At 41.0% G+C, this 15,404-nt stretch overlaps 1 protein-coding gene across 1 annotated transcript in view; it reads left to right on the top strand.

Annotated features, from left to right (window-relative positions):
* Positions 1-15,404, top strand: part of MYO10 (myosin X) — a 132,420-nt gene that overhangs the window by 45,537 nt on the left and 71,479 nt on the right. Inside the window, exon 3 of the mRNA XM_059815725.1 lies at positions 11,640-11,827. Coding sequence (XP_059671708.1) covers positions 11,640-11,827 — 188 coding nt within the window. The remainder of the gene's footprint in view (positions 1-11,639; positions 11,828-15,404) is intronic.

Here is a 15,404-nt window from a genome sequence, read left to right as displayed (position 1 = left end):
GTACAGTAAAACTCATTTCAGATCCGGTGCAGTTGCTCTGTGCGATGTTACAATGGTCAGCAGGAAGTGGATGTTGCTGCGTGTTATAGTGAGAAAATAGCAGGGCACACTAAAGTCATGGTTAAATACAGACAGACATAATTCATAGACGTTGAAAGGACTCCTGTTCAGATGTCCTCTACCATGGACACAAGTTGTAGGTGGAGGCAGAGAGACAAAGGAAGATCAGTAGAAGACAGTAGCCCCAAAGTGTTTACTTATAAAGTCAATAACTGCCATGACTGATTTCTTAAATGGAAAAACTTTGTATGCACTCCCTGCAGAAACTGAACCTAAAAAGAATGTGTATCAAGGACCCATACACCATCCTGGACAGCTCAACAGCCTTTGTCTTTGGCCTGTCATGCTCCATGGTATAAATAAGTGTGGGCCATTGACTTTAAAAAAACAAACAATGATACACACAAATCGTGTCGTTAATTAATACCATAAGTTATATATAAATATTGTCACCCACCTCTCTGCAACCCCCTTTCAGGTAATTGTAGAGAGCAATGAGGTCTCCCCTCAGCCTCCTCTTCTGCAGACTGAACAACCCCAGTTCCCTCAGCCGCTCCTCATAAGACTTGTGCTCCAGACCCCTCACCAGCTTCATTGCCCTTCTCTGGACATGCTCCAGCACCTCAATGTCCTTCTTGTAGTGAGGGGCCCAAAACTGAACACAGTATTTGAGGTGTGGCCTCAGCAGCGCAGAGTCCTTAGTTATTACACCAGCTCCTAGAACTACATTTATCCTGGTTTGTCTGCAACCCAGCTGTGGTTGCACAGTTCCTCTTCCCAGGCATCCAGTGCTCTAGAGCAGTCCCAGGTAACCAGTTTGCAGGATCTGCTCTGTGGTCACTGAGGAAACTGCTGTTTATTAAATTACTCTGCTTTTACAGTAAAGAAATTTTAAAAGTGTGTTGATGAATCACCGTGTTTTTCATGCCTTCCTGTGCTACTGGGGAGATGGGGAAAATTCCACCAGCTCCTTCAGTGGAGGTGCAGAGAGCAGAGAATGCCATTGCTAGGAATGCATGACAAGTGTCTATACATAGCTACTTACCTCCATAATTAGCATGTTATGCTTACACACATCAGATAATGTTTCCAAAATGTAGTTCAAAGTGAGTTCCTGTCTCCAAGCATTAATTACAGCTTTCATTTCACATCTGTTACTAGAGAGTAGCAGACAAAGATCTATATAAACACAGCAGGCTTTTAATTGGAAATCTAGTGGAATTTATTTCTGGTGATTGCTATTTCTAAAGGATGGTCAGTTATATAGATCAACAATTGTCTGCCAAAGGCAAATTATAATTATTTTTTATTTGTTTTTCTTTTTTTTTAATACATGTTAGAGGAAGAACATAGCTGTAATGGTATGAGAATAAACAAATGCCATCAGTTGGTTAACCAACTTTGCTTCTGAATTCCTCCATACTGCAGAACTTGTGGGACTGCTAATAACAACAACAACAAAGAATGTTTGCCTGAACTTTGTCCTCACAACTCAAAATATTGGGAATTTTAAAGTTGCATATTTTCAGATCTTAGCAAATATTTTGGCCTGAGGTGTTGTCATCAACATGGTATCATTAAAAAGGCAGCTGCTTAGAAAGGTCTGTGTAAATGAGTACACTGTGATGTATGCAACGGCTACACAAACACATAAATTTATATTGTGGTTTGCAGCATATTAAGTACTTGTTGGTAACCTGCTATGTGTATATGCTTCAGTAGGGATCTTACCTTCTATCATCAGTGGGCTGTTTCAGTGAGACAGATGGGGAGGCAGAGGAGGTCAAAGTTTTATTAAAATGTAAAAAAACCCTTGCTCTTTCTGTCTGCTCTGTACCAGTATTTTTCTTCTTATTTGGTTGGTTGGTAGGAGAATAAATAATACATGCAGGGTCAATAGGGTCAATTCCTGTTGACTTCCATGAGGTTTGAATGATACCTAAGACCTACTTAGTGATAACTTCATGTCAAAAACTGCAAAGCAGAAATCTATCGTCTTGTGCAGGTTTTGTCATTGGTGATGGTATACATTGCTAATGTCTTCTCAGATTTGAAGGCTTGTTTTTGTGTTGTTTTCTCCACACCTTTATTGAATGTCACTGCTAACTCCATGAGCTGAGAACAGAAAGTAGACCAATGTGCAGAATCAAAAGGAAGATTTTTCAGTTGTTTGCATAGGTGCCAACAGCAGCTTGTGCTGTTCAGTCAGAGCTTTTGCAAAGGGTGCTGAACGCTTCTGCACACACCTTTGCTTCACTTGCAGGTCAGCTTTGGCTCCTTTCTGTAAGGTCTGTTGCTCCCAGTCGCACAAAGGCCTTGAATGGAGGGCAGGAATTTGGACTCCAAGACTTAAGACACTTGTCTGTCACCAGCACATGTTTTCTTTAAGCGAGCTGCACAAAATATACTGCTTGTGCTACACGTCTAACTGCCTTACTCAGATATTCCAGCAGTTTAATACTAGAAAGGCCACAGACAACCCATTTAAGTTGAGAATGAATTAAATTACTTTTATAGCTATTGTCTACCTGCATAAATGGACTGTTGATTCACAGCCAGGCTGTTATTTTTATTTGAAAAGATGTAGCCCATTTCTCACAAGCAGTTTCAGCTATTTCCTTTTGATGTCCGTCAGTCTTTCCTTTTAAAAGCAAATGGAGTCCAAAAGTTTAATTTAGCAGATTTTTGACTTCTAATACCGTTTGTCATCTTAGTGCTGATTTCTAGACCCACGGCTATTTGGCAGCAGTTCAGTGCCATTCAACAAACTACCTGGCGTAGACTTAGTTTTCCGTTATTCTGGCTTTTGATTTCTGTTTTCATGCTCTGTTAAAGCATAATTCCTGATCTTCCTGCTCTCCTGCTAAATAAAACCCTTTCTATAGAAGAGGTCTTAAAATATTAAAGGACCGTGGAAGTAAGGAAAATCTGGATATCGGTATGTAAAACACGCACAGGCAGAATAAAACAGATCTCCAAAGCTTTATATTAAAAATATTTCTCCAGTGTTCTAGAGACACTGCTTTTTTGTATATTATCTACCAGCACTTTTGTTTTCATTTGCATATGTTTTCTCTGAAAAGTCCCTTCATCTTCCCAAGATGAATCTATAGGAAGCAAGACAACCATTTTTTTCTTTTCCTTGCTGGAGGGTGAATTAGACCTTCAGACAGCTTTCAAAGACTTATTTGAGTATTGTGCAATAACAAAGCAGGCAGAAGAACTAGTGTGTGGCCACAGGCCATTTGAAATGAAGTGTCGAGCCATGGGGTCTCTGCTCTTTGTGGGGCCTTTTCTGATTTGAGCTAGAGGTCGCCTGTCTGGAGTTAAGCTGTGCACTTGTGCGCACAGATTGCTACAGTCTGATGTGCAAACCTACATTCACATGCTGTATTGCAGCCCCCATGAAAATGACAAAAATCAATGTTGTATTCTGATCGATTGTGTTTTTGTGTTCAGGAGGTCACCTCCTTTCTCTGCTTGGCAATGGTGAAGACAGATACTCTTCCATAACTATTTATATAAACAGTCTATGCACAAAAGGTCGTTATCCTGACGTCCAGTAGATAGCACTGCTACGCACTAGAGATTGTTTGGTATTAGTCAGCAAAAAAATGCAATAAAAACAAGGAGACTCAGTCCTTTTTATACAGGAGAAAAACTGCCAGAAACCTGTGAAGTTCTGAAGTAAGGAAAGATGTCTATCTGACATCAATATTATTGCCTGTTGCTTTGGTTTTTACCTTTGGCTGTTACAATGCTCTTTTATCAGCTTTTCTTTATATTGGTTTCATATTTCCCAACTGGATTTTTTGTGCAGATTCTGGATAACACTTGTAGAGTTTCCTTGAGTATCTCCATCCACATGGTACAGTATGTTCATTAGGAGAAAGTTAATGGGAAAATGAGATGAGATTAAGCTGTAAGTGTATCTCTTAACCTGTGGAGAGCTCTTAGTTTTATGCAGGTTCTTCACCATCTCTGAGCCTTCTGTGGAGTTAAGCTGAAAGATATGACTGCCTCTGTGCACTCTTTTGGGTATTTACACTGGCAGCTAAGGTGACCAAAACCCAGTTTTTAACCCTGAAGAAATAGATCTAGGCAGCTTCAGTTAGCTGCCTGGAACAAGGACAGTATGAATGTGCAAGGTTGAAGCTGTAGGGAGTGGAAGGATTCGCTTAGTTTAGAAGTTAAGGTAGCTGGGTTGCAAAGTACCGCTTTTTTCTTGAAGAGGTAGCGTAGCCTTTGCCCTTGGATGGGCTTGGGAACAGGATGGTGTTGCTTAATGCTCTTGTACCAAGGGAAGCTTAAGGTCACATTAGTGCGGTTGAAGGGTCAACATAACAGACAAGGATGCGTTTAATAGGGTATGCTGCTGCCCAACAGTTGCCTCTGATCATCTGAAATCACATGTTTTAAAATAATCCAAAATTATTCCAAAATCTTCTTGTAAACTGTGCCAGTGAAAATGATCATAAAGTCTGGCTTTGAAAATGCCTTGGTCTCTTATGCCTTGGATCTGATCTGTGCTCAGCACAGGAAGGGCAAAGGCCACCAGGGAGGTAGTTGGTAGAAGAGACTGCTGCAGCTTACATCGTGGCCTGAAGCACATGGAAAAGCGCAGCTAAGCAGTGTGAACGTGCCTGAGAAGACGCTTTTCAAAAACAATGACAAGGAGAACATTTAGCAGGTGGGTCTTGGATGTAGGTAGCTGCCTGTTGGCAGTTGATCTTCTCAGTGACATTCTCTGTCGTGTTCTGGTTCCCTTCTAAAGGTCATCTCCTTATAGATGTTAACTCTTGCACTTGTCATGTTGCCTTTGTGTTTATAAACAGCTCATTTTGCAATCAATTCTACAACTGACCTTGAGAAGAAAAAAGGGCAATTTAGGGGTCATAATGTTGTGCTCATTGACAAGGAACACAGACAAAGAAAAGCAAAGCTGATGTAAATCTGGGCAGCTGGAAACCCACCATGAGTCACCAAACATGATGAGGGATGCAGAAGCCCAAGCATGTAAGGATGATTATAGAGTATGACATTTCCATCGTAGAAATGGCTTGATTGGTTGAAAACATCTAAACTTGTAGTTTAGTACTTCACTTTGATTATGGTTTTTAAGAAAGGAGCTTGGCTTCAGACATTTTAGTTTATAATTTAGAGAGACAACTGGATTCTGTCCCACTGAAATTAGCATGGGACTAGCCGAAAGATGGGGTATGCTTACCACGGAGAGGATAAATCAAGGTCCTACAAAGAACAAGGGCCTTAATTATCCTGTTTATGGCATACCCTTACCGCTTCTGCTGCCTCCCCTAAAAAGCACGCCAAAATATGGCCCACTCATCTTTGTCCTTTTTATGCTGACGTGTATGTGGTGGTTGACCTAGTTATCTTTGCCTCAGAATAAACTCAGTCATGATTACTGTCAGTTCCTTTACTTGAGAGAACTGGGGACGACGGAGGCTGTATCTGCAGTGTGGGGCAAACTCTTCTGTTCCCAGGTTTTGCATCCTGACACTTTGAAATTTGGTGTTGAAAACATAACGAAGTTTGACAGCTGTTTTGTGGTCTTTCAAATGTTGTCTGTCTCTGCATGTTCTGTGAAAGCACTGGTATTGTAATTTGGTAACGTTACTGTAGCCGTGATGATTTAAAGGTATGAGACACACGCAAGATGTGTAGAACAGTGATAAAAATCTTTTCCCATAAATTGTCTAAAAGTGACATATAAGTAGCTTTCTAGTTAGCCAGTTGCACTGAAATTTTATTTGAAGCTTCTCGTATACTAAGGGTAAGCCCAGAAAATAATACTTGTTGAATAAATTGTCAGGTTGATACTAATACCCCTTTTTAAAAAAAATACCCTTACTTTTCAGACACAGAATCAGTTCCTTAAGTGACTCCAGGGAAGTCAGGGGTTGCTCTAAAACAATCCAGAAACGTAATTTTTGAGGCATCTGTAAACATGCTTTTGTTTCTCTAATGAGAGAGATTTTTCTTGTCCCAAAGCAGAAAGTCTTGAAGGTGCTCTTAAGAGAGATGGACAAAATGCTATTTCTCAATGTTATGTATATATCTGTAACAAAACACCTTAATTCTGTATTTGATTGGTTCCAACATTTCTAATACCAGGTTGTGAAGAATATATTGATTTTTGGTGTCATTGAAGAAACACAATGTTAGAACTTGAGGAATGCAGTCTCTTTGTGCCTGTTTTAATAGTGCAAGTAGTTCTAGTTTCTGTTGTGATTGTTGATCAAAGACTTAGTTCAGGAGCAGCACATAATGCCCTTTAACAGAGTCCTCCAGCCTGCTCCTGCCTTCTCTCTCACCCTCCCTGTAGCATGAGATATGCAAAGCCTGAAAGAAGTCCTTTCCGCCCCACCCAACCCCCCACCTTTTTGTCCCCTATTTATTTAAGAAAGAAGGAGGAATGGGATGTCTCAGATGCTGGAAGTCTGGGAAATACAGAGGGGTACCTTGATGTAGAGAGTGAAAGGAGGTCGTGAGAAAAATAGTGTGGGATAAAATTGGTGACCTTACATGGGAAGAGCAAGCTTGGGTAAAACACAGAAATTATAAAGGATCCTCAGCAATAGCAAAGTTGTTGTGGAGGTGCAGAAGTCTTGACATAAAAGGAAAGAAGTGGAAGGTGGATGGTTGCTGGGTATGGAGCAGACCTGAAAGGATATAACCAAAAAAGTGTCTGTGAAGGGGAAAAGATGGAGAGCAAGGTGGTCCTAATATATTTAGTATGTTTGGTTTATAGGATTGATGATGTGATCTTGCATTAGGGCGGTTTCCTTTTTTGTTGCTTTTTCTGTGTAGAGAACCTGAAAAAAATTTTGAAGGGGAAATTTCTTACTCTACTTTTTCCTCTTTTAGTTTGAAAGCATTTTCTACATGGGAAAGAAAGACATTTCAAACTGTATTTAGTTCATCTATTGCAAACTGTTTCTTGTAGTTTTAAGCTAACTTGAAAAAGTGTATTTTAACCAGTAAAGCTTTTTACATTATTTACATTTGTTTGGCATCAGACTAAAGTAAACTGATTGTGTCTTCCTTGAAAAAACAAAACAAAACAAAACAAAACAAAAACCCTCTCATGTTAGACAGGACTACTCTGACCATTGCAAGTTTTTCTGGAATATTTCTGTGGGTATCAGAAATCTTTGTGAGCTTTTGAAACTTGTTAAAGAACTAATTGTTTTTGAGCATTTGAAGAAGTCTGGGGTGATTTCAAGACAGAGGTTCAAAGCTGATTGCTATCAGAAGGCAACAAGTGAAACAAAAAAACATTCAGAGCTGATGAAAAATCTCTTCCTTTCTCAAGTACATCTTTCATTTTGACTCTTGTGATGCCATCGCCTTACTGAATGTCTAGCTGAGAAGACAGGGCTTGAACTTCTAATTTTGAAAGTCCTCTTAGAGGATCAGCAAACAGTCTTATTTCCTCTTTTTATGCTAAAAGGAGGAGCAGGAGTGTGTGTGCTTTGTGACCGAAAGTGTTTTGGGAGATGCATTATCAATGTAAAATTTCAGTAAAAATTTGAAAGTGGAAAAGGAGAGCCCAATCTTTTAATATGGTAATCAAAGCACTGCATTGGAATTCAGGCTGAATAACTCGACTTTCATTTATTCTTGGGTTTAAATAAATATAAGAGCTGTGATCTGATAACAAGTTGTTGCTGGCTTAGTCTGTAACAAAGTAATTTGTGTGTGGTTCTGTCTGAAGTGTTGGTCATGTAACAAAGAAAAGTAAACTGTCGTGTTCATTGCCATGGATTTAAGAAGTCAGGCTTGTGATAGGAGCTCTACACAGTATTTCTCTGAAATACCCCTCAAACTATTTCAACTGGAAATCTTCAGAAATCCTGTCCACTAGTGCTCTGGCAGATGCATGAGCATTTTTCCTATTCATAACTGCTTTGGAGTGCTTTCATTAAAATAAGTAATTATTGACTGCGAGAATCAGATTAGAAACTGCAAAGAACAAAGAGAAAATTTAATTCACTCTCTTTTAAGCAAAGTGGAAGTGACATTCTTACATGAAAATGCCTTTTCAGAAATTTCATCCAAACGGCTGCCTTGTGATGTTTAGCATAATACAATAATTTAGAGATCCTACTTCTGGCTGTTAACTGCTTTAATTTGCCATATGATGATGTCTGGTGCAGAAATAGCATTCAGGAGGCAATACCCATCCACTGAACAGCCCAGTATTTTTGGTGTATTTTTACACCAGTTTAACTTGCTGCTAAGGTGCTTGCACTTGCAAAACTGGAAGGTCTGCCCTCCAAGAAAGGGGTTGTATTGGACAGCTGCTCAGAGTCCCCACGGCGAGGGAAAACAGTGCCCTGCGAACAGGGAGGTGGTGAAGTGGTGCTCTTCTGCATGTGGGTGCAGGTCATGCCACGCCTCAAGTCCCTGACTTTGTGGCTCTTAGAGGTGCCAGGGCAGAGGCTAGCAGGAGTATGATCTACTGTTCATAAAATGCTGCTACTAGTAAGATCATGTGATAGTTACTGGATGGGAAAAGTAGTAAGCCTGGAAGTGATGTAGGAAATTATTCCTGCAGCAGATCTTGCTGCTGTTGAGTATCCCAGGGGAAATTTACAAAGAATTTGGGAAGATTTGTCTTGTAATGGGAACTTTTTTAATAATGGAAATAGTTTTTAATAATGGTGCTGCTTCAGCTCATCGATACCTTCCTGAACTACATTGGGTTAAGGTGGAACTTTCACTTGGGCCAGCTAACTCTTAGTCCGTGGAAGAATCTAGTTGTGGCTGCTCCTGGGTTGGATTATGACACTTGGTAGATGATAAATCTGATCCACCGTGTCTGTGAAGAATATAGCTTTTTTGTGATCTTGCCTTGGGGTGAGAAAGTTGTTTTTTGAGGGCCTGAGTTTGTTGTGTCTTGTATCATTATAATTTGGTGGCAATTTGTGCACATATTTAACTTGTTCTGCAAAGAGATAATACGTACTCAAAGCACCAGAAGACTGGAACCACAAAATCGGAGCTATTTCAGTAGAGGTTGTCATTCTTCATGTTTTTGCTGAAAGAAAAAGAGAGAGAAGGAATTTTTAAGATAGTGACATGTCCTAAGTGTTACTCCATGAAGTGATTTAGGAATTGTTTTCACCAGTATCATTTCTGCTATTCACCAGGTTTCTGTTATTGCGATTATGCACTACGTTTTTCTCTATGATACCTTACATGAATTATGAGGCAATGAAGCCAGCTGACTGTATTTAATAAAAACATTTCTTATTCACAGTAATAACTAATATTCTGGAAGTGTTTATATAATTTTTAAAAAGTTATGCTTAAGCTGTATGAAAGACTGCCTCATGTTAAGTGAGTCTGTGCAGAAGTGCGTTGCTGTCTCCTCTTACGATATTTACTATTTGAAATAGGAAAAACAAGAAGAGTCACACTTTTGCCATCAGTGGTGCCGTTTTGCCAGTGCTTTATCACAGGAAGATCAGGGAGCATGGTGGTGATGTTCTGTCAGGTACTTGGTCACGCAGAAGCTGTAGAGTGGATGCTTACAGTTATAAAGTTAGATCATATCATGTTTCATGGGGATTTTTTTATTTGCTTCTTTGCCATGGCATCAGTTGTGATGGCGTGCCTCAAGTTACTCTTCTTACACTTCAGTAAGACTTTAGTCAGACTTTAGTAAGGTAAAGAGAAAGATCTGTAGCAGTCTGTTTTATTGGTCATGCTTGCACTGTTTTAATGTAATTTAAAAAAAAAAAACCTCTTAAAACTTTGCCCATGCAATCTGTGCTGAAATATGTATCAAACTGAGGAAGTTTGTTCTCCAAGACTTCCTTGTTAGTTAATTAAGAACCCAAGAGGGGATGATCCCAGGAAATTAAGCTGTTGTCTCAGTGCTGTAATTGCCCTGCGATACGATCTTGTGTTGAAATGGTATCTTTCCTCTAGGTGAAACATTCTGAGCTATTGCACAGCATGGGTTTTTTTTTATAAAACACACAGATTGAAAGTTCACACCTCTGTAAAAGGTACTTGAGTTACAGTGAGGAGGAATATTCCCCTTGCAGCTAATAAAATTGTCATAATTTCAAGGACACTGCTGTAGTCCCCTTAGCAAAAGCTCAAAGCTGCTGCTTGTGTTGGGCCTGATGGAGGATGAACAGGTGGATAATGGGGAAGGTAACAGCAGGGTAACAGTGAGAAAGGAGAGCTGATACACACCAATAGTTACATGTTAATTGAGAAGAAGGGGGATGCAGGTAGATGTGGAATGTTAATGCTGTGGAAGAGACTGACAGAGAGGAAAGGAAAACGTGGGGGAGCTGATGGTCCCTGGGTCTCAGTGAATGCCCCCACTGTGGCTTGCCAGAGAAGAGGGTGGCTGCAGGAGGAGCACGTGGGGGCTGCGTTTCTGTGGCATGCAAGGTGCTGCTTGCCTTATGCAGCCCTTTCTGGGTAGGGTGCTGTGGAGATGCAGAGAGCCCCAGTCCTGCTGTCAACTTCACAGCTGGTTCCTTTCGGTGACGAGAGGGTTGACTGCTGGTGAAGCATCTGTCTGTACATGGAGACCGTGTTACAGGGCTGGAGGCTTTGCAGCCTGGCTCTTTGCAAGTCTGCAGCAGGGCTGTTGAAGCCAGGTGTCAGCTTCCTGCCTGTAACCACAGAAAGGGTGCTTAACAAAATTAAATTAGTATCACAGCGGTAACACCGCGCACACACCATACGATATATCAATTAATTTCACGTGCCCCAGAAATGTACTGGAAATTCCAGAGATAACATGCTTAATGTTATCTCCTATTTCACTTAATTTGATTTTATTTGAAAAATATACTGAAGTGGATAGAGGGTGACTGAGAAAATGAACCGCATTGCGAATAGACTGTTGCAGCCAAATGGGTTAAGGCAATGGGAACGGGCATAAGCTGCTACCCGGGTGGTTTTAACTGATGTGCTTTCTAATTGCAATGGGATAGAAATGAATGCCTTGTCAGCTGCTGTTGTACATCAAACTAGTAATAAATTAAGTTGCAGAAATGCAATGTTTTAGGAGCATCTGCCAGCTCACATGCTTTTCTTTGGGCCTGCTACTGTATAATGGTGCTAGTGTCTACCATAATGTCTGATACTTCTGTTTTAAAAATGAGTAGCAGAGAAGGGCTCGGATACTCTACGTGGAAATACGGACTTTTGCACCAATACTTCGGACAGAGTCAGGTTTTTAGTAAGTTCAGCGAGTCCCTGAGAACGTGTGAGAAGCAGCTGTAGACTAGTGCTCCTAGGCATTACTGTGCAGCTGTAAGCAGCATTAAGGCAGGGGTTTGTACAGCTGAGAACCTCTGTGCTGTAGGTGGAGTAAGCATGAAAACATGATGGAGATGGAAACAACTTTAGCCCTCCTGTTGCTTTTGTTGAAAGGAAGAATGCAGAGAAAAGTACTAGCCACCTTTATCCAAAGGATTGCTAGGCTTTTGCAAAGGTGTATTTGTTGTCTTTCATCTGGGAAGAGTGTTAATCTGTTCCACCTCATGTGTAATAACAACTTGGGGGGGGCTGTGTGCTTGCAGACCTACATTGGTTCGATAGTTGCCTCTGTGAACCCTTACAAGAGCATCCCGGGACTATACGACTGCACCGCCATGGAGCGATACAGCAAGCACCACATGGGAGAGATTGCACCTCATATCTTCGCTGTGGCGAACGAGTGCTACCGCTGCCTTTGGAAGCGCCATGACAACCAGTGTATCCTCATCAGGTAAATGGCGGCTGCTGCTGCTTTGATTATCCCTGTTGGTCAGCCTTTCAAGGTGATTTAGGAACACGGCTTTGGGCTCCGTGGAGAGGAGAACTCCAAAAGAAAGCAGGTTTTTACATCATCAGAGTTTCAGGAGAGATTTCTGAACTGGCTCTGTATTGTTCTGTGAACCTCCAAGAAAATGTTCATTTTAGGCACCTTACGATTTCATTTAGTGAAAAAATCTGTTGTATTTTTGTGCAGTTTTTGCTACTCGCACATCTGATTCTACTCTCAGTGCTTTCCCCACATCCCTGTGGAGCTCAGTAGTTTATCACCACTCGACCCTGAACCCTGTGTCTAGAGGAAAAGAAAAAATAACCCACCAGTCTTGAGAAACGCAGTAAATAACAATAGCAAAAGAGAAAACCCTCCTCATTTCAGCCACTTAACTGCCTGATTAATTTTCCTTACTTAATCTCCTTGTGCTTTAATTTAATAGTGATTTAACAGCTTCCCGTTTGATCCACTGTGTTGCTGGTATTCCGGATCTCTCTGCCGAATGTATGTTGAGAGCATTTGGCATTTCAATAGCTTTTCACTGCTTTCAGCTCCTCCTTCCTCCTGCGAAAATGCAGCCAGCTCTTTTCCCTTTCCCCCGCCTGCCAGCTCAGCTGCCTTGGCTTGCAGCAGGCAGGGAAAACCTAAGCCTTGCCCGGATCTGGAGGAGCAGCTCGGTGGCAGTGGCAGCACAGCACCAGCCGTCGGATGTTCGGAGGGGTGTGAGAGAGCTTGTGTTTCCCTTCCCTCTCCTCCCTGCCTTTGCAGTGTTTTTGCAATTAAGCCTGTTTGCTCTCGCCTTCCTGCAGCCCACCAGCACAAGTTAAATGTGGAGAGCTCTTCAGACACAAGGTGACATGATTTTGGCTGCCTCCTGACCTCCACGAGAGCCCTTGTGACAGCTGTGGGACTATGGCATGGGGCAGCTGGTGGGGCAGATAGGGGATGAGGCAGAGTGAGAGCAGCACCTTTTGCAATAGGAAGTTTCTACTGGCATTTAAGATTACAGGCCAGTTTGCAAGGATTCCTGGGTAGGAGGAGGATTTGGTGCATGTAGTTCAGCACCCAAGCTGTTGTTAGAAATGTAAATCAGATGCGACACAGCTAGGTCTGGTTCCAACTTCTGTGAGCTCTCAGGTCACAGTCGGTGCCTGCCCTCACCTCTAGGCAGGTCCTGCCAGCCGTGGCACAAAGACAGAGGGGCCTGTGTGTGTTTTTCAGCTTTCTTCAGCTATATTTTTCCTTTTTTAATTTTTTTTTTTATTTAGTATATGGTGCTGTACATATAAAGCTGAGTCCAGATGTCACTCTGTGAAAAAATGAAATGCGCAGAGATTCTTTGTCATGCAAAAATAGCTAGCCTGGAGTCATGATTTCATGGTGTAATGTCACGTAATAGCTTGTGAATAGCCCACATACACAAATTTTGGGTACCGAAATAATTTTTGGTGTCTAGAAGGTGGCCGTTGTTATTTTTGTTAATGCCATTCTGTACTGGCCCAAGTATTTTACCTTTCCTTTCCGTTCCCTACAAGCTGCCAAGAGAGAAGCAGGTTGTGTCCTAAAAAGGACATAAGTAGAAGTCTCTGATGTTCCAGAGGAGTCTCCAGCAGTCCCTGCTCTGTAAACCATGTGCTTTGGTACAGATAAGCTATAACATGGAGAAGTTTTGCATTAGCAGTCCCTTTTAAAATTGTTTACTGTGGTCATGGTTTAAAACAATGATTTGTGTAAGTTCAGTGTTTCAGATAAGTGCTGTAATGCAACCTTAAAAGGGTATCTTGTTTCTACAGAAATTGAAGAAACATGCAATTCAAGACAAACAATAAGAAGTCAAATCTACTTTCCTAAAACACTATTATCTGTTATATCTGTGAAGGAGTCAGAGTAGGATTTTTTTGAATTACTGAAGGTTTTCAGTGGCCCTCATGAAGTTTAGAAAAGTCCTTGTGATCATATACTTGGTTTGGGGCTTCGGAAGTGGAGGCATAACAGTGTGCTCATCATCTTCAGCATCCTGGTCTTTTACTGGCTTAGAATGAGACGTTGCAAGAAGTCACTGTCAGGCTTTCTTGGTTGCTACTGGCATTTGAAAAAAAAATGGTTAAGTGGACCTCTGTAATGTCTGAATTCAGGCAAAATACTCCAGTCTTATATTTAATGTAGGAGATGATAAAAAGAAGAATTTTGTTCCATCAGGAAAACACAATAAACGGTTACATCCAGTTAAAATGAGTGAATTGTTCGTGTAGGCTTCACGTTTTGATATGCACTCTTCACCTGCTCCAGACTTCGGGATCTGAAAACTCAGTAGCAAGTTGTAACAGGGCCATGAAAAAGGGTACTGAACGCTTTCTTATGATCCTCTGGGCTTGAAGTGCCCCCTGCTGGCATCCAGAATTAGCTCAGCTTTGTTTTGGAGCTGCTTTTTTAAGGCGTCGGGTTCAAAAACCTGTGAAAAAGCTTCTACTGTTTTGAAATGCTTGGGATGTTTGTCTGGGTGGGTAAGATGAGAGGGTTAAGGCAAGAACCTGAATTAAAAGCTGTCAACAGTAGTGACTCAAAATGTAATATAAATGCGAGACCATTTTTCCAGTATAACCACCCCGACCAGAGGTGAAAAGGAAGGAAATACAGAAGAGATGATATTAAATGGAGTCATCCAAAGATGCTTATTTATCGGTCTGTGTTACATAGGCTTATTTGAATTCATGATAATGCTGCATAAAGATGACTTAGTAGCATAAAATGTCAACAGAATGGCACATTGAAGAAGCTGTGCACAACCTATGCATTAGAATATTTACACAGTTGTGAAATGGTATTTTCACTCTCCCAGGATAAAAATTGCTTATCTGGCTATTGAACTAGAGTTTTCATGTAGACAAAAACATCTATGTCAACAAATGCTCAGTTTCGTGTTGATCTGAACCTTGCTGTAGAGTCCAGTTTCATGTAAAACAGCAAAAATAAAAAAGCCCACCACAGCTAAATTTGATGCTACAACAGACGTTAAAAAAAAATAAAAATAACATCTTCTGATTTTTCAGCTGAGTGCCATGGCAGGAGCATGAAGGGAGTCCATCTTATTCAAGGAATAACCGAACAGCTTTTCCTGATGTAGGGAAGGGACTGAGTTCCCCCATGATTAGCTGATGTTTGCAAGTTGGGACCAAGTTCAAACCTCCACCCTTTTATTGTAAGAACAGGAAAATAACTTTAGTTGGTTTTTTTGTTGCTGCTCTATTTAAGGTGGTCTAGTCCATGCATAAGCAAACACATGCTCTTCTCTCAGGTACAGTAGCAGTTGATCCACTTTAAAGCACTCGAAAAGAAGTGTAGAGCAGTCGAAGGAGCAGCAACAGTCACCCTGAATTACATTCAAGTCAGTGGTGCGAGTGGGAATCACAGTCTGACACCAGTTTATTCCCTCTCTTATCATCCGATAGCCTGACTTTTTTGTTGTTACTCAATTTGAAAATCAATGTGAACCAAAGTGCTCTTTGGACGAGACCCAAACTTGTGATGGGAAAATGTT

The sequence above is a fragment of the Gavia stellata genome, chromosome 3, assembly GCF_030936135.1.
Source record: "Gavia stellata isolate bGavSte3 chromosome 3, bGavSte3.hap2, whole genome shotgun sequence".
Taxonomy (NCBI): Eukaryota; Metazoa; Chordata; class Aves; order Gaviiformes; family Gaviidae; genus Gavia; species Gavia stellata.
The sequence above is the reverse complement of the archived record's forward strand: the minus strand, read 5'-3'. Positions and strand labels throughout refer to the sequence as shown.